This window comes from Panulirus ornatus, chromosome 26, assembly GCF_036320965.1.
Source record: "Panulirus ornatus isolate Po-2019 chromosome 26, ASM3632096v1, whole genome shotgun sequence".
In the NCBI taxonomy this organism is placed as follows: Eukaryota; Metazoa; Arthropoda; class Malacostraca; order Decapoda; family Palinuridae; genus Panulirus; species Panulirus ornatus.
Window position 1 is genome coordinate 6,301,322 of NC_092249.1, and position 20,292 is coordinate 6,321,613.

At 38.6% G+C, this 20,292-nt stretch overlaps 2 protein-coding genes across 2 annotated transcripts in view; both read right to left on the reverse strand.

Moving 5' to 3' along the window:
- Window positions 1-680: 680 nt before the first annotated feature.
- LOC139757424 (uncharacterized) lies at window positions 681-14,803 on the reverse strand. The gene is made up of 3 exons (XM_071677927.1): window positions 14,750-14,803; window positions 9,527-9,617; window positions 681-2,901 (listed from the first exon to the last, which is right to left on the reverse strand). Exon 3 carries the CDS (start codon window positions 2,385-2,387, stop codon window positions 831-833), a length of 1,557 nt encoding a protein of 518 aa, XP_071534028.1. The 5' UTR covers window positions 2,388-2,901; window positions 9,527-9,617; window positions 14,750-14,803; the 3' UTR covers window positions 681-830.
- A 1,998-nt stretch (window positions 14,804-16,801) lies between these two features.
- Window positions 16,802-20,292, reverse strand: part of LOC139757429 (uncharacterized) — an 18,250-nt gene continuing 14,759 nt past the window's right edge. The window contains exon 3 of the mRNA XM_071677934.1: window positions 16,802-19,222. Coding sequence (XP_071534035.1) covers window positions 18,629-19,222 — 594 coding nt within the window. The 3' untranslated portion in view covers window positions 16,802-18,628. The remainder of the gene's footprint in view (window positions 19,223-20,292) is intronic.

Here is a 20,292-nt window from a genome sequence, read left to right on the forward strand (position 1 = left end):
CCCCAAGGTTGGACTACTTTGGCTTGTAAAGTTATTCAACGAGATCATATTCCAATTCAACGAGATCATATTCCAATAGTACAACCTTGGGTGATTCCTATCCCATCCACAAAGAAATTACAGTCTTGGTGACATTACACAACCTAGAAACTCCTAGATTACATAAAAGCTAGTCTTTTATACCATTGAATTCTCACACCCATGCATTGCTTCCATCATTAAAGCACGATGCAACACTGCCTCCATTTCAGCAAGAAAACCTTTCCCTTCATCATTTTGGTCAACTTTTTGGTGGTGGAAGAGCCAGGAGATTCCATAAAATCACTCTCCACCCCACTAGAAGGCATATCATTATCATCAAATATTTCAGGATAATCCGTCTGATCCTCTAAATAAATCCAGCTTAAAGTTGCACAATTTCATTCTGAGAAAACTTACAAATGTGCTCGAAACAGAATGACAAGGGGATGGCTGACTGTGGAGAGAAATAATCATGCACAACCACCTCACCCTCCCACTACATCCATCAGGCTCAGAGACCAGTCTTGAATCGAGGGTGTGAAACTTGATGCATAAGTATCCATCTAAAGATGTTGCCCACCTCATGTAAATATCCAATTGAAGGCATTAAGAGAACAATATCCTCTTGCAACACACCTTAAGGTAATAAAAAAGTGGACTAAAAACAAAATGTGCTTTTATTATTATCATTGTCAATACACCCTTTGCTATAGGTATGTATATATACTGGTCTTCAAGAATAAAAGTATCAATGATTCTATAAAAATATACCACAAAGAGTACCACAATTTACAAAAACATGTTTATTATTAAACTTCAACTGAGTGCGACAAAATCTGATGGCTCCTAAAATCAGAGCAGTTATAAAATACCTGTCCGCAATACATGCACTGATTACACTCCTCACCCATGTGTTGTCTCATGTGATGATACGTGCGCACAATTTCACTTGTAAAGAATTTCCCACACACTGTGCACTTACTTTGATTCAGGGTAACTGGGTTACCAATAACTTCATTTTCATACCATGATGAGCCACTGTTTTCACAGCTAGATGCAAGGTGGTGGTTATTTGAACTTTCTCCTTCCTCATTTTGAAAATCTGACATATTGTCCCACTTGACAGAGACATCACTGTATGCATCACTATCAGAAACACATGCCTTGATATTAAGATTAGCTAGAGCAGAGGGAATGACCTGGTTGAATCCCTCAAAATCATATTCACAAACTTCATCATCATTAATCAGTTCAGTCATATTTAGACCTGGGCTTGTCATAGTTTCATTATAGACTGCAGCTAACTTTTTCTTTGCATTGTTGGTCTTTGAGCGAGTTTTTAAACAACCTACGAAAAGCCCTTGAGTTTCTTCATTACATTCTTTTTTAATTGTAATGTTCTCATGTACGGGCTCTGTCTTAACCTTACGTTTAAATCTATTTGGCCTGCACGTTGTTCTTCTCCGGTGATAGGGTTTAAACTTTAAGACACCACCTTTGACTTCTAAGTGCAAATGCCTCATATGACGTCTAAGGGCATCCTTTCTGCTAAAATGCTTCTTACACACATTACATTTCAGTGGCTTTTCATCTACATGTTGCAACATATGACTTCTCAGTTCATACTTTTTCACGAATTTCTTAGAACAAAGTACACAATCGAAGCATTTCTCCCCTTTAATGTGTGACCTCTTATGACTAACAAAGACAGTGAAAATTGCAAACTGTTCACCACACACTTTACATTTATATCTTTTCCTGCGGTTATGAAGTCTCATATGGCTCTTTAGGGACAGTATATGTAGAAACCTTTGACCACAGATCTGGCACATAGGGAGGTTTTCATCAGTATGCCCTTTCATATGTTTGAGACATTCAATCAAATCTGTAAATTGCCTGTAACAACTTCTGCATTTATACACCTGATAATCTTTAGGGTACGTTTCATGGCACTGATGATTATCTGCCTTACTAAAAATATTATAGCATATCTCACACTGATGTAGTTCATCATCACCATGTTCTTTTTTGTGTGCAACTAATGCACTCATGCTTGTACACTTTATATGACATATATTACACTTGAGTAATACCTCATTTTCATGTAACTCCATGTGCTGTTCCATGCTGATTTTAGATGCATATCTTTTCTTACAAATTTTGCATTCATGAGGTCTCTCCTTCGAATGTTTTTCCATATGCTTTATCAGTTTCTCATCACTTTTGAAACTCCTCTTGCAAACGTTGCATTTGTATATCTTGGTCGCAAAATGTGCATTTGTGTGTAAAATTAAGTTATGCTTTCTGGTAAAAACTTTTTTACAAACTTCACACTGAAATCTGATGTTTTTACTTTTACCTGACATTTTTTAAGACATATAAAAATGAGCTAATCAATCTATCATATGAATATCAAGAGGATCAATTCATGTGTATAAGGTTATTCTCCTTGATTACCTGTTTTTCTTTATACTTAATATTAGCTGTTTCAAGCATAAAAGAGGAGGCAAGTATCAAGCATTCTCTAAATAAAAGACATACAAAACTTAATTCTTAATTCTATGATCAAGATACAACCTATCCTCTTGCAAATATCAATCAAAATCCTCGTTTGTCTAACTACTTCACTAATCTGTGCAAGAAATTATCTCTACTAAAAAGGTGACTGTACAGCTGACCAGTCAAATTATGTGCATTTCTCTTATCATACACAAACATAAAAATGACATATGTATAAATTCAAACATACCAGTTTCTTTCACAGAAACAGAATAAAATCTAAACAATCATGAATAAAGTAATTGTAAAACTGTTTTTTGAAAGCCAAATTTCCATATGGCTTTCAGTTCTCTATCACTGGAGAAGGCTTGGTGTTTCAATCTGAAAGAAGATAAATTTTCCATAAGACTTTCATTCGAAACTTCAATATGGAAGTTTTGAAGAATGAAAATCTGCTTCACTTCAAGGCAGTGTCCAGCAAGTTGTAAAAGAATCTTAAGGGTTCCCAGAGGTTTGAAATCTCTATCCCCGGCTTCTGGTGAGATAAAAGCCTCTCTCCCCTCACTAATCCTCACTTTGGTTCTTGTAACCAACTGGTTTGGCTCAGGTATCTCCCCACTGACCAATGAGCAACCTCCAGTCAGTGGTGATAACATCATTCCACTAGCTGTTGCATTGGTCTCATCAAAATTCTAGGAATAGACACATCACCCAATACCGGTTACAGTCAGAAAAGAGAGAGTTTTTCAAGAGGAGAGTAGGGTGGGAAACAACCTGAAATATTAATCTTGGGACATTGCTGTGGAGAAAAACAGCTTTTCATTCTTCCACATTTATATTTCTCTCCAAGATTGGATCATCCTACAAGCTTTACAAAAAGAAAATCTGAAAAGAATAAACTCAGACAAAAACAATCATCCTAGGAGTTATACTGTGCTCCCTCTGTCATGATGGTGTCAATTGCATGGCCACGCAAGGATTATCCTTAAAATCTAAGGTCACATGTCAGTGAAATGCCAAATACTTCTATTATTGATCTCCTCTAAGGAAAGGTTCCTCTCAAAGGCTAAAGCAGAGGCTACCTTCCTAATAAACACTAGTTTTAATCCTTTTAGTGTTTGAATAACACATGAAATTTATGGTCAGTAGTTATGCAAAGGTGCAGCACACACCCCATATGTTGATCACCTGAAATATCTACAACCTTCCACTGACAACTTTCCTACTGCAATCTGTGTTCATGTCACAGCATCATTAATACCACATAAACATTTCTCTCCACTCAAAAGAGTCAGGGTCCTAGGAAACCTTGTGTAAATGGCAAATCTAAATTGCATGTGGCAAGACATTACTTCTGTGTGAAGTTGGGATGAAGGCAGGAGGTTGCAGAATGATGCTAACCTCCTCGCTTAGGCATCTTAAAGCACTACCCATTCTGCTACTTATTTCCTATCCTTAAATAAAAACATTCTTTCAAATATCTAAAAAGTTGTAAAGTTATGCCCTTGAACTACACTTGGTCCCAACTAGTGCATTAAACATGACAGCTCAAGAGATGGTATGAGCAAATGAACCCATTCTTCATCTGTTCCTGCTATTAACTTGCTAATAAGGGAAACAGAGAAAAAGGATGAAAAAGATCATAATGTAGTGCTGCTACTACTACTTGAATTATGCTCATTCTATTGAGGCTTTCTCAACTTAATGTCATTCACAAATTAAGGATCTTTTTCTATGTGCTTCATAGTATTTGTGCTACAATTTCTTTATGTAGCAAAAATGTTAAGCTTTGCCATCAAAAACCTCAAGAAACTCTTTCCACAAATCTCATCAACCACGCATGAAACTGGCCAGGTATCAGATGAAGAGGTACACAATTTTGCTTCAGTAACCTCTCAATCCTCTCACCTATCTTGAAACACACTAAGCACCACTACATTTGGCAACTACATTAGGCAATTACACATTAATAAATAACGTAAATTTCAGTATCGTCTTTTTCATGCTTGCCATTTCCTGTGTTAGCAAGGCAGCACCAGGAAGAGATGAAAAAAAATAGGCCACATCAACTCACATCCATTCCCTGTCATGTGTATTGCATCAAAACCAAAGCTCCCAATCCACATGTTATGAATGGACTCATCTACAAGTGCCCCCTGACTTATGATGGGGTTACATTCCGATAAACCCATCGTACGTTGAAAATATCCTGAGTTGAAAATACATCAAATACTGTACTTCTAACCTACTGAACATCAAAGCTTAGCCTTGACTACCTTAAACATTCTCAGAAAACTTACATTTCTCATCCACAATTATCCTATGCAGCTTTCTTTAAAAGCTTCGGCACCTTCAGTATCGGCATTTGCTGCCTCACTGCTAACCTTTACACGATGAAAATTATGATGCTTTTTGAAGTGTTGGAATCACCTATGACTTGCTGTAAACATTTGTGTATATGCAGGATCATTGACACGCCATTTTAACATTTTTTTTTTTTTCCGGTCTCCCGCATTTGCGAGGTAGCGCAAGGAAACAGACGAAAGAAATGGCCCAACCCACCCCCATACACATGTATATACATACGTCCACACACGCAAATATACATACCTACACAGCTTTCCATGGTTTACCCCAGACGCTTCACATGCCTTGATTCAATCCACTGACAGCACGTCAACCCCGGTATACCACATCGCTCCAATTCACTCTATTCCTTGCCCTCCTTTCACCCTCCTGCATGTTCAGGCCCCGATCACACAAAATCTTTTTCACTCCATCTTTCCACCTCCAATTTGGTCTCCCTCTTCTCCTCGTTCCCTCCACCTCCGACACATATATTCTCTTGGTCAATCTTTCCTCACTCATTCTCTCCATGTGCCCGAACCATTTCAAAACACCCTCTTCTGCTCTCTCAACCACGCTCTTTTTATTTCCACACATCTCTCTTACCCTTACGTTACTTACTCGATCAAACAACCTCACACCACATATTGTCCTCAAACATCTCATTTCCAGCACATCCATCCTCCTGTGCACAACTCTATCCATAGCCCACGTCTCGCAACCATACAACATTGTTGGAACCACTATTCCTTCAAACATACCCATTTTTGCTTTCCGAGATAATGTTCTCGACTTCCACACATTCTTCAAGGCTCCCAGAATTTTCGCCCCCTCCCCCACCCTATGATCCACTTCCGCTTCCATGGTTCCATCCGCTGCCAGATCCACTCCCAGATATCTAAAACACTTCACTTCCTCCAGTTTTTCTCCATTCAAACTCACCTCCCAATTGACTTGACCCTCAACCCTACTGTACCTAATAACCTTGCTCTTATTCACATTTACTCTTAACTTTCTTCTTTCACACACTTTACCAAACTCAGTCACCAGCTTCTGCAGTTTCTCACATGAATCAGCCACCAGCGCTGTATCATCAGCGAACAACAACTGACTAACTTCCCAAGCTCTCTCATCCCCAACAGACTTCATACTTGCCCCTCTTTCCAAAACTCTTGCATTCACCTCCCTAACAACCCCATCCATAAACAAATTAAACAACCATGGAGACATCACACACCCCTGCCGCAAACCTACATTCACTGAGAACCAATCACTTTCCTCTCTTCCTACAAGTACACATGCCTTACATCCTCGATAAAAACTTTTCACTGCTTCTAACAACTTGCCTCCCACACCATATATTCTTAATACCTTCCACAGAGCATCTCTATCAACTCTATCATATGCCTTCTCCAGATCCATAAATGCTACATACAAATCCATTTGCTTTTCCAAGTATTTCTCACATACATTCTTCAAAGCAAACACCTGATCCACACATCCTCTACCAATTCTGAAACCACACTGCTCTTCCCCAATCTGATGCTCTGTACATGCCTTCACCCTCTCAATCAATATCCTCCCGTATAATTTACCAGGAATACTCAACAAACTTATACCTCTGTAATTTGAGCACTCACTCTTATCCCCTTTGCCTTTGTACAATGGCACTATGCACGCATTCCGCCAATCCTCAGGCACCTCACCATGAGTCATACATACATTAAATAACCTTACCAACCAGTCAACAATACAGTCACCCCCTTTTTTAATAAATTCCACTGCAATACCATCCAAACCTGCTGCCTTGCCGGCTTTCATCTTCCGCAAAGCTTTTACTACCTTTTCTCTGTTTACCAAATCATCTTCCCTAACCCTCTCACTTTGCACACCACCTCGACCAAAACACCCTATATCTGCCACTCTATCATCAAACACATTCAACAAACCTTCAAAATACTCACTCCATCTTCTCACATCACCACTACTTGTTATCACCTCCCCATTTGCGCCCTTCACTGAAGTTCCCATTTGCTCCCTTGTCTTAGGCACATTATTTACCTCCTTCCAGAACATCTTTTTATTCTCCCTAAAATTTAATGATACTCTCTCACCCCAACTCTCATTTGCCCTTTTTTTCACCTCTTGCACCTTTCTCTTGACCTCCTGTCTCTTTCTTTTATACATCTCCCACTCAATTTCATTTTTTCCCTGCAAAAATCGTCCAAATGCCTCTCTCTTCTCTTTCACTAATACTCTTACTTCTTCATCCCACCACTCACTACCCTTTCTAATCAACCCACCTCCCACTCTTCTCATGCCACAAGCATCTTTTGCGCAATCCATCACTGATTCCCTAAATACATCCCATTCCTCCCCCACTCCCCTTACTTCCATTGTTCTCACCTTTTTCCATTCTGTACTCAGTCTCTCCTGGTACTTCCTCACACAAGTCTCCTTCCCAAGCTCATTTTAACATATCGAAAAAATTTCTTGCCTTAGCCTGGATTGCTAGTAGGATAAGTGGTATGCTCTTAGCATCTGCTCTCCCATCCATGTGACAAGTAATTTTTCCATATCATCAATTGGCCCTGCACTTTCCTTCGTGATGACATGGATTCAACAAATGCCGAAGATTTCATGCATCAATATTCATTTCTGATCCTTTAAGATGGTTGTAACTGTAATTTGTGAGTCCTAACTCACTTGTGATGGCCATTACTAGCTTGCTGGCTTCATGCTGGGCAACTGGATTTAATTTCATCTCCAGAGTAAATACCTTCCTCTTCTTCTCACCAGAGGCATGAGACACAGATGGCCATGTTGTAAACATGATGGGATACAAAACACAAAATAAGAAAAATGCTAGCAGCACAATACCACTGCAGAGTAATGATAGTTCACATTTGTGACTGTGTGGCTGATTGGAAGCTGCAGCTCACTACTGCGGCGCAGCATCATGAGAGTATCATATCGCTAGCCCAGGAAAAGATCAAAATTCGAAGTAAGTACAGTTTCTACTGAGTGGGTATCGCTACCACACCATCGTAAAGACGAAAAATCATAAGTCATGGAGCACCTGTTGTTATACTGTCTTCAATATCTATTTCATTTTGGATAGGAAGAATGAACATTAACTTAGAACACATTTTCAATCTACAATATCATGCTTACACAAAAAACTTTCAGCTTACACTCAGATTTACAGGGACACATCTCAAGTACACCTAGATAACAAGATGTATTATTTTCAATGATACAGTAAATTGTATTTTTCATATACTTTTACAACAGACTTCTCTTAAGTAGGCTCCTACCTAACTTTAGAACTCGGTGAAAATCAGTGTTGAAACTGAAGTGCTACATTAAACATGAACGCCTGTGATCCTAGGGAGGCTAGCACTGCCTGTGATGAAAAACAATCATCTTATACATGGTGAATGATACAGTAAATTGCATTTTTCAAACAGTTTTTCAACATACTTATCTTCAGTAAGGCCCCACCTAAAGCAAGAATTAACAACTTTGATATTCACAAAAAATAATGGTAATAGGGTGATAGAGAAGAGCAGATGGAAAAACTAATGAGACATGTGACCACCCATGGCAAAAATCAAATCTAAGCATGGAAGATGATAAGGTACATATTATCTATATACATGTCTTTTCTACCCAATTCTTTTCACTATGTTCTAACCTAATTTTTCTAACCAATGTTTCCACCACCTAATTCTATCTACTGCTCCTGCCATTTTGCCAGAAGTAAGGGCTACTGCATAGTACTCACTACAGGAAAATCTAAGGTTGCAAAAAATGAGATGTGTGGGTTAAGTCTTGTCAAGCATTACGTGAGACAGATATATTGCATATTTGTGGACAGAATGCCAACAGTCTACATGAGGGTAAGGGGAAAGGAAAAGAGAGCTACTTGGCTCAGAGAAACATGCAACAAGACAACCACTGAAGTGCGGGCTCACTACCCACCAGTCACTCACCCTCCCAATACCAAGGTGGGTAGTACTAGTAATATACCTCCTGGTCGGTGGCTGCCCACCAACTACTACTGACCAGGTGCAATATACATGACAGCTAAAGTGGATGTGAGCAAATGAGGCCACTCTTCATCTGTTCTTAGCAACACCTGACTAATGCAGGGAGGAAAAAGTCTTGGTCCACAGTACATTAATTCTAGAATATATATACAAAATCAGCATAAGTCAAGAAGAGTGACTGAAAAGAGCAACAACACAAGCAAGGGGGTACCTATTCTTGTATCTTAATTTGTTTTTGTATTATATTTATTATTGTGAATACATATGGATTTGTTATCATTCTGTCTTTGTGAACTTAGCACATGTTGACAGATCAACATTTCACGGTACATGCAAATGGTGAGCTGAAAATCATCGAGGAAATGCATTCTGAATGGCAAATTTTAATCTTAAAAAGCTGAATGAGCCATTGAAACTGTGAACAGCACGGGAGCCTACTTGGGATAAGCTATTTACCAGTAAGGCCTGCTCTCCCAAGGCAGTAGCAGTAGTTTGTTTCTACAGGATATAAACGAACCACATGGATGGGTGGATTGGCAAATCTACTTTTACACAGTTTTTCAGTCACTCAAGCACAGAAAGAACATATGCAACATCATTTAACATACCTTGTGAACCTGTATCTATAACTGAATGGTGAGCTATAGTTGATAAAAGAAGACTCCCACAAATTCGCACAGTTGTTCTAGTACTGGTGCCCTGAAAATTACACAGAAGGGCAATCAAACATGGAAATTCATCTACACACTTCAATTTACTAATAAAACAACAGCACACACATTTGCTAGCCACTGGTAACATAAAAGCCACATTGAACTCAAAAAGGGGAAGAAAGTATTTTGGAAGCAATTGAAAATCTATATCTTGCAATCTAAAAATCTTAGAATCAATTATAGACCTTTATCAAGTGTGTTAGATGTAGCTACTAATGATGTACCAGTGTATCAGCATCAGTGATACTGGCCACTTTGGCTGATGTATCATTATCGGCAAAATTTCAGCTGATGCTGCCAATGCTTTACTTAAGTAACGGTAAATGACAATGAAAAAGCATTTTCTGTAGTGTTATGCACAGAACTTAAATATACAATTTAAATGATGTCAACAGCATACCACAGCCCATTAAAAAAGTGGTATGAAGTTAAAGGTATACTTTTAAGATAAATGAAATAAATGGTACTGTTTCTTTATACTCATGTCTTTATGAATGAAAATCATGAAACTAGCTTCGAACTTGTAATCAACGAGCCACAGGCATACTGAGTTCACACTTTTACACGACATCAAATTTGAATTGACATTACGACAAAAGTAGAAAGTTTTTCATTATTTTTTTCTCTTTTATTTCTATACATGACTAAAGTAGCCTACATGCTTTGATGAATTAATCTATATCATATTCATTTCCATTTTTATTACAAAATAATCAAAATAAAGTATATTTAGAGTTGTGATTTTTTAGCCTCCCCTTAATCAATGAGGCAAAGTCTGGTTAACGACTGATTACAGAATGATTCCTTAATAATCATATTTGAAGTAAAAAATTGATAAATATTTTTCAGTATTAGTATCAGCAATACAAAACAGCACCTGCACTGGCTAAAATTCAGTATCGGTTCATCACTTGTAGAAGGGTAAATGTTCTTTAAACTGCAATTATCAAACCTTCTTTCCAGTTCTCAACTGCTGAAACACCTTGTTGCATTCATTGAGGGAAAACAGTTACTGAGGAATACATGGAGAGACATAACAGGAGACATTTTGATCTTCAAGAAGTTACTGACTAAAAGGTTCCAATTAGAGTGTTCCGAAACTAATTTGCTCGGGCACTGCTCTTACATGCAATGCCCACAGCAAACTAAAGGTACAGCAGATGACCAACACAGTACATCTAGCTGGCAAATTGCTAAGATTCTATCATTGTATTTGGACTGAAAGTCCAGTTACAAACTGAATTAGGCTTTAAAGAACTAACAAAGCACCAGGTGGTATGCTGTCTGCTATCGGCAGGAACCATAAATCATGGAAGGCATTGCACACGAGTGCAATGCCAATGCAAATTACTTTCAGGAAGGCGCTAGACATCCATCCTATATGTATCCAAGGCAATGGATTTTAATGAAAGTGGTACCAACAGACTTCTTACACATTGTACAGTTGATATATAGAGCTGTTATCCCTGCAATTTCCCTATACTTCAAAGCCTTGCTCACTTGATGGAGCAAGGCATCTATTTAGGTAGAATCTTGATGAATGTGGTACCAATGGGTTCCGTACATTCTGGAATTGATGCAGTGTGCAGTAATATCCATGAAGCCTCCTATTCCCTTAAGGTGAAATCCTTAGATGAGGCCCTTGGTAAATTACCGTCATGAGGAGAACTGACAACAAACATCAACCTGGAGCTCTGTTAAGAGTTTCATTCGATTTGTAAATTGATATACACAATCTTAACAATGCACCAGGTTGCAGTACATCGTTAGTAAGCAGCCCTTCTGCAGCTGACTCAAAGTTACAAACACTGAAAAATCAATATAAACTACACATCTTACTACTCTAACGGTAATAAAATCTTCCTTTACTTATGAGAAAGTGGCAAAACGGTTCCCTCTCCTGGAAATAACACCTTTAGAACAGACTCCATCAAATAACTCGTGAAATACAGCTGCTGCAATCCATACATCACTTCACACACGTTTAATGCCACAAGACATATGATCAATGACAGACATTTCATAACAATTGTATGGAATAATATTAATCAGTAACACATCAGTGACTTCCCTTTTTTACTCCCAAAAAATTATTCTAATCCTAATGGACAGTCAAATCCTTCATAAACACTTAGCTATTCCTTCTAATTATGAAAAAATAATATAACATGAACTAAAGTAGTCAGACTATAAGTGAAATGTGCCAAAATATGCTTACAGAATCCTCAACTACTAAATATTTGGATATATACAAAGGCGTGTCTCCTATAAAATGAGGGAAATTTGCATACAAGAGTGCAAATTTCATGTTAAGTGCACCACCCTGGAAGTTTTGCTGTTTCTTAATATTCTAATTCACTAATTCATACCACCTGACAACACTAAACTGGCGCAACTCATTCTTCATAACTCTGGATTTTCCTGTGGTGAGTGGTGAGCGCTATGAGCTCGTCTTTTGACAAATGTTAGGAACAATAGATAAAAGTAATAGGTATGAACATTACAGAGAAGCATCAGGTTAAAAAATTAGGAAGAAGCAGCAGGTTGGAACATAAGGCAAGAGCATAAGGTAGCAGTTGGGACATTAGGCACAAACACTGGGCTGACAAACATGGCAGATGTAGTCGGTAGGAACATTACGTAGTGTTATAAATTACAAATAACTGTATAAGGAATAATTGATCATTATTATTACTGTAACAACTGTATTTATTTACTTTCAATGTCTATTGTTTATATGTACTCTCACTGTAGGGAGGCTTGTTTACATTCATACTCTTTGAGAGAGGGGAAGAAAAACACCTTAGGAACTAGAATGTGCCTTGATGGAGCCAATGTAAATAGCCTTCCGAAGATGATACAGCACAGGTAAGAACATTACATAGAAAAATTGGGAAGTAGTAGTCAGTAGGAACATTGGCCAGGAGCATACGGTAGAAATAGTATGTTGGAACATTGGAAAAACACATAAGGTAGATCTAGTTGGGAGGAACATTACACAGGAACCTGGAAACAATGCGCTGGAGTTGCTGCCCTCTGCTAGTGGCCGGTTAATGGCTAGGCACTAATAGCGAAAACGTGGCAGTGGAGTTCACAGTTATGGAGACCTCTTGGCTGTGGCTACCCCCTTGAGGGAGTTCCAGGTGGGAATGGGTGTCCGCGATAGACAGATAAGAATGAAGTATATTTCCATAATGTAACATATTGTGTACAATGCTAATGTATGTTATGTTAATGTCACAGCAAAATACCTTTCAAGTTGTATCCCACCAGTTAGAAAAACACATCACATTCAACATTACCCGATTATTTACAGCAAAGTAGGTGTGCGCATTTCAGTATCAAATGTTTGGAGGGAATGGTAAAGATACCAAGGGGTAACTTTCCAAAAAAAAATGGATGCAAGTTTTCTAGATGAGAGAATATAAGGAAACTGGCACCACTGTATTACTTAAAACGTGACGAGTTAAAGTGTGGGATTTTAAGTGTGGTACCTGTTACTCCATTAATTTTAAGATTTTGTAAAGTGGGCAGGGCTTTGAAGTAGAGGAAAATTGAGAGGTAAAAACACACAATATCAACAGCTGACCCTATCACTAATGAGTTATTAAACAAAGTTAGTTTTAAAGGGTTTTAAAGAAAAATCCCATATCATTACATCATTCCTTGCAGTAGCAATAAAAATTCCAGAAGAAAAATTAACATATCAAAACTTTAAGAGAGGCATCTCACCTGTTACCTATATATTTCACCTGTATCAGCTGTGATACGGCAACATTTGTTAAATCATATAATTCAGTGCTGATGATAACCCCCGCACCCCTTACTCCCATTTCACGTAGAGTTTCATTCACCCATACGAGGTACTCTGGGGAAAATTGTCGGGAACTTGACCCGCTTTCAACAGAGGTTTCAACAGTTTCACGTATGATAATTTGCAAACAGGTGTCCAGGAACACGTCCCCATTGTAAGCTGAGGTCTCCCCGTACTATAAAATACCAATAAATACAAAACTATGACTTGCCTGTCTGAATTCTAGCATTGACATGAGGGATCTATCTGCGTTGACTGTGGACCAACTACCATAACCAGGATTCGAACCTATGCTCTCGACCCTGGGCAGCCTGTGAAAGCATCATGGTCAGAAATGCTTTATGCTACACCACACAAGTCCATGAATTAATACAGGTCTAGGAAATAAGCCATTCCTAGACCCCAAGAGCACATTACCATGGTTTTTAACGGAATCCAAACAAATGTCAGGTGAAGTTAGAATGACGTACGACCATCAGTCATTTATGAATACAACATTCATAAGTTATTCTGGACTTTATAGACATCCCTCCTATTCTAGTCGATAGACTTTGAAGACTCAGGTAACAATCGATTTCTCACCCTCTCGACAGTTGGTAAACAGTGACCTTACCCTACGATTTCCCTCTACTTCAGAGAGCTCTCTTAGCATAATTCTTCTATCGTATTAGCAACTACAGTAGATTAGCTCAGGTTTCTGTAAGTTGTGTTAATCTTATACACATGTATTGCTTATTACAACAATTCAATCCCCTCAATTTACGCTAAAATATAGGGCCATAATCACCACCCTTTCGGCAAGAATAAAAAAACACGCACCAAACACTACAACGCCAACATAGCAAGACACCGAGGATAAACTACTCCAGGCTACAACCATGATGGTATTAAACCAGCAGCTCATATTTACCAGCTATTTGACCGACATAATCACCACCCTTTCGGCAATACTAAAACAACATACCAAACACTCTTAACTCCAACACAGCAAGACACCGAGGCTAAAGTACTCCAGGATAGAACAGAGATGGCGTTAAATCATCAGCTCATTTACCAGCCATTTGACCGACAAATTGCCCTCCCCCTCCATCTTCGGTACCTAACCGTCCCTCTCCCTCCCTCCGACCATCCCTGGGCGTGAGGAAACCCCCTCGCCAGTCATATCTAACCTCGCCCTCGCTTATTATCATCACTCCCGCCTCCTCCAGCTCTCACTAGACCCTTCACCATAACTCCGCCATACTTTCACAAGCCTGACAGAACGTGACACCGGCTTGGAAGGGGGAAAATAGAGGATATGTTACCTTTTGATGGTGGTCGCTCTGGACTGCTTCCTCCAACAACAAGGCAAACGCCAACGGGTCTCTACATCCAGGTTAAATAGAAGGGAAAGGATAATCTATTTTTAATTCTAATGATAAAATTATACAATTAATAGGTCTATTTCTTCATTATTTGTTAAATTTATATTAATTTTTATATATTGTAATATATATTCTCTTTCTTTTTTATATTATTTATGAAAACGACAGAATATAACCCTGATCTTGTGTGTTGATTGACTCATTTCCACCATATATTTTGGTAGAATTTTTTTTTGAATAAAAGAAATAAATTATAAAACTTTGATATGAATTATCTTATAAAGTATTTACTAAACAAAAATAAGACCTTTTTATTTAACAAGGACTAAGTAATGGAGGTGTAGTGAGGCAAGTATAAGAAGGTAATTAAAGAAAGATCCGTTTCTTTTTTTTGAGTCTAATTTTTATTATATTCAACGCAAATCATAAATAGAATTTACATATCAAATATTTGTACAAATCATTAATAAAATTTACATATCAAATAGTTCTATGGAGTTTTTTCGGCCGGTGGATGGGTCATTTGGGCTTCATTGCTATATAGACTGCCAAGTTCATCTTCATGGCCATCTTCAAAAAATTTCGACCCAGAAATCGAAAAAAAAAAATCTTAAACTCATTTCAAAAGGTGCCAAATTTAATTCTAATACCACACAAATCCTTACTGCATTATTTTCCCCAAAAAATCTTTTTAATTTGCCATTTAGGAAATTTAAGTAGAGAGAAAAGAAGGGAGTATATTCAGCCATGACATATGGAAGTGACGTCACACATGCATTGGAGTTTCAACTAAAAAAAAAAAATTGTCTTTTCAATAGATTGTCTGTTCATGTTACATTGCAGTATACTTGATGGTATTATGATAAAAGTATGACTTTGGAATTCCAAAGATCAATATATGTAGAGAGAATTTATTAGAACTAAATTTCATTGAATTTCTGGAATTTGTAAAAACTAAAATTTTAATAGAGTTTTTGGCTTATATCTTATCTAGAATTTTTGTCTAGAATTTTTGTATTTGTTTGTTTGAAGAGGATATGTAAAAACTTAGATATTCACATAAATGTTTTGTCTTTAAAAATATTTAAAAACTAAAAATCATGTGGAATTATATATTTTTTCTTAAAAATCTTTAAAACTTGTTAGCTAATTTTCAAAGAACTGTATACAGTTGGCTTCTAGAAAATAATTAGTTATTTCAGGTCAACAGAAAAAATTCTTTTTTAAATGATTGATAATGTGTTTAAAAAACAGGTTTTCCTAAATGGTGAAAAAAAAAATTAAAATTCATTGTTCTTCCATGGCAAATAAACTTTTCCTAGTCAAAACTAAGCATATATTAGTCGGATAATATTAAAGCTTACCTTAGTTAAGCTAAGCTTAAATTGGCCCACCTTACTTCAGACTTAATGTATACTAGTGGGATAGTCAAAGATTGCTATAGACTAAAACTTGTGGGATAGTCAGAGATTAGGATAGACTTAAACTTGTGGGATAGTCAGAGATTAGGATAGACTTAAACTTGTGGGATAGTCAGAGATTTGGATAGACAAAGTTGTGGGATAGTCAGAGATTAGGATAGACTTCAATTGGCTCAACTTACTTCAGACTTAATGTAGACTAGTGGGATAGTCAAAGATTAATATAGACTAAAACTTGTGGGATAGTCAAAGATTAATATAGACTAAAACTTGTGGGATAGTCAAAGATTAGTGAAGACTAGTGGGATAGTCTAAGTTTAGGAGAGACTTAAACTTGTGGGATAGTCAAAACTTAGTGTAGACTAGTTGGAATACTTTCAAGCCTATCCAGAATTTAGACTAGTGGGATAATTAAGCCAAGCTGCGATTTAATAGTTAAAAAATCCTGACTGCGATTAATTGCATTCAAATTTGTCTATGTCAACGTGTCGTAATTGATAAATGGGGTCTTATGAACAAAGTCTTAATTACATTACGTACTCAATCAATAGGATTTTACAGAATGGACAAATTCACATATGCAAATTTTATTAATTCAATTTATAAGGTTCAAGACACAGCAGAGGTCAACAAATATTCATTATAGACATTATTATAGAGTTCTATACATTCTAATAATTCTAGACATCTGATAGATCTATCTACACTAAGAGACCTTAAAACATTTCTATATTTCTCTAAGACATCCTCAATCTCATTATTTATTCAAATTCAATTTATTCATAAGCCTTCTACATAGATATTTTGAACATTATATAAATTTTCTATTGAATATAAGAACTGTAAAATTTTGGTAGATTAAATTCAGTATTAAAAACCCAAAAAAGAAAAAAAAGATGATGCTTGTCTATGCTAATGAGGCAGATGGAGGGAAATACGGAAAACATGATTAAGAAATACCAGTTTTTTTCCCCAGCATAAATAGAGGCTAAAAAAAATATTTCCCCGTCATGTAAACAAGGGTATTTCAGAAATATTTCCCCTGGTGTAAACAGGGGATTTTAGAAATATTTCCCCTAGAGTAAACAGGGGATTTTAGAAATATTTCCCCTGGTGTAAACAGGGGATTTTAGAAATATTTCCCCTGGTGTAAACAGGGGATTTTAGAAATATTTCCCCTAGAGTAAACAGGGGATTTTAGAAATATTTCCCCTGGTGTAAACAGGGGATTTCAGAAATATTTCCCCTGGTGTAAACAGGGGATTTCAGAAACATTTCCCCTTGTGTAAACAGGGGATTTCAGAAACATTTCCCCAGAGTAAGATAAGAAAACTGAAAAGTTTTTCTTCAGGGTCACAAGCCAATAATCAATGTTCACCAACTATAAATGAATAATTAAATCTTAATTGGGACGATTTGATCAAAGGTATTGATCGAAGAGGCATCCCACTTCATAAATTTTTAGATTTTTAAAAAATCAAAATCGATTTTTACTTGAAAAAAAAAAATCATGCCTCTGCTCTATAAGACAATAGACAAAACATCCTTTAAATAGACAGGCATCCTTTAAATAGACGGGCCTCCTTTAAAAAGAGGCACCTCCTTTAAAAATTAATTTTACATAATCATTCATTGTCAACTTGTGTTCTGATGGCACTGATAACCTGACCCAACTCAGCTGGTTTATATATCCAGCTGACAGGCCCATAGATGACCCAACTCAGCTGATTTATATATATCCAGCTGATAGGCAGGCCCATAGATGATCCAACACAGCTGGTTTACATATCCAGCTGACAGCAGGCCCATAGATGACCCAACACAGCTGGTTTATATATCCAGCTGATAGACAGGCCCATAGATGACCCAACACAGCTGGTTTATATATCCAGCTGATAGGCAGGCCCATAGATGACCCAACACAGCTGGTTTATATATATCCAGTTGACAGGCCCATAGATGACCCAACACAGCTGGTACCTGATAATCCCCAGCTGGTTCTTGCCTTAACCTCTTGCTTCTGATGGATCAGTTGAATTCACACCATCTGCTGTGTTTGAGCTATGCTCAATCGGGTGCAGCCTCCTCCCTGGTGCTTTGTATTAACCTTATGTCCTTTGCCATGGTAAATCGGCCGACCTTATGCACTTTACCACAGTGAATCGGTCGACCTTACACTCTTTACCACAGTGAATCGGCCAACCTTATGCACTCTACCACAGTGAATTGGCCAACCTTATGCACTTCGGCTCAGCACACCCACCTCTTCGTCTGCTTGGCTAAGGCTATTTTGTCATCGTCTGCTTGGCTAAGGCTATGTTACCATCTTCACTTGCCATCGCCTGCTTGGCTAAGGCAATGTTACCATCTTATCTTGCCATCATCTGCTTGGCTAAGGCTATGTTACCACCGTATCTGTCTCCAGTCTCTGTGGTTCCTCGACCACCTTCCTCAGACCTTTTTCATCTCGCTGTCTCTCGCGTGGTGAGGCACCCTGACTGCTCCTACCCGTCCAGGAATACTTGGCGCAGACAGATTTCTGTCTCGTAGAATTCTTGTAGACGCGTTCCTTCACCCCTACGCCCTCCTTGGCTCTGTCCATCTTGCAACGCCTTTGGGACGGACGACCCCCCTGGAGGTGGCCATCTTGGCTGCCCTCCGGGAGGTGCAGTGGCTTCTGGAGGTTTGGATGACCCTCTGTAGCCCCACCTCGATGCGGGTCATGACCCAGCGTGACCTGTTGGCCCTCGCAATTCAGGTCGACATTCTGACGACCCGCTGACCTGCCAGGTTTGGGTTTGGTCTTCGTGGTCTGAGGGCCAACCCTCAGGGGTTTGAGGGTGACCTGTGGCCCAGGTCGGGTCTCCAGGCCCCTGGTGCTGACCTGGGCTCTCTGGGGCGCAACGTGGATGACCTTGACCTCGCTACAGGAACCCTCCTGCCTCTCCTTCTTCTGCTTCCGCCACTTCGCCCGGCGATTCTTGAACCACACCTGCAGGAGGGAGAGGAAAAGTCATTTAGCAATGCAAATCCCTCGACTTAAAAAGGCCCCCAAAAAGGCACATATTCTACAACTTAAGACACTACAAACTAATGTATCTTTGACCACGCAGTGCTAACAACCGGGTGTAATTTGGTATTTACGGGCTCTGAATGGTCCCAGAACTTTAAATATTGGGAGGGATTCGACACTGGGTCCTGCTTGGGGGTTCTAATGGCCTAGTTGGCAATAGACACAAGTGCCAGCGCTGCTGAGGGTAACTCTAAAACAGGAATGCAATAAAAGTGCGAACGAGGAGAGTATACTATACAGTGTCCCTTGTATTGGATGCCCAGTAATTCACTAAGGAGAAATGGCCTAGAAGGATGAATGAAAATGATGTACTATTCTCTTTCATTGATATGAATCATAATTTCTGATAAAAAGTGATAAGTGATTATGATTATTCACCTTCTGAACTGGGGAGTGTAGTTTACCTGCTAACCCTCCACCAGGATGGTACAACCCATGAGCATAATGACAGAACTTACAAGCACAACATACAACCCTTAGTGACACAATGCATGAGCACTTACAACTTACAACCAATGAGAACTTCGCTACAAAAAAAGTGTGGAAATCTTCACAACAAGCGAGAACATTTTCTACAACAGGTAAAAATAATTTCTACGACAAGCAATATTTATCTCTACGACAAGCTATCATGAACCTAACCCAGCATCTGTACAACACTTGTTGCTCCCCTCCCCAGCCAGGACGAGTTGTGGCACCTACTGGCATAAGGTTCAAATATCTTCACCTCCAGCAGCCAGGGTTCGACATCTGGGTTCGATATCATTGTAGGAGGGCCCTGGGTTTGATATCATTGTAGGAGGGTCCTGGTTCGATATCATTGTAGGAGGGTCCTGAGTTCGACATCATTGTAGGAGGGCCCTGGGTTCGACATCACTGTAGGAGGGCCCTGGGTTCGACATCACTGCAGGAGGGCCCTGGGTTCGACATCACTGTAGGAGGGCCCTGGGTTCGACATCATTGTAGGAGGGCCCTGGGTTCAGTATCAT

What these genes read in the sequence shown, in the direction of transcription:
- LOC139757424 (XM_071677927.1), bottom strand. Translation starts at nt 2,387, where the DNA reads ATGTCAGGTAAAAGTAAAAACATCAGATTTCAGTGTGAAGTTTGTAAA.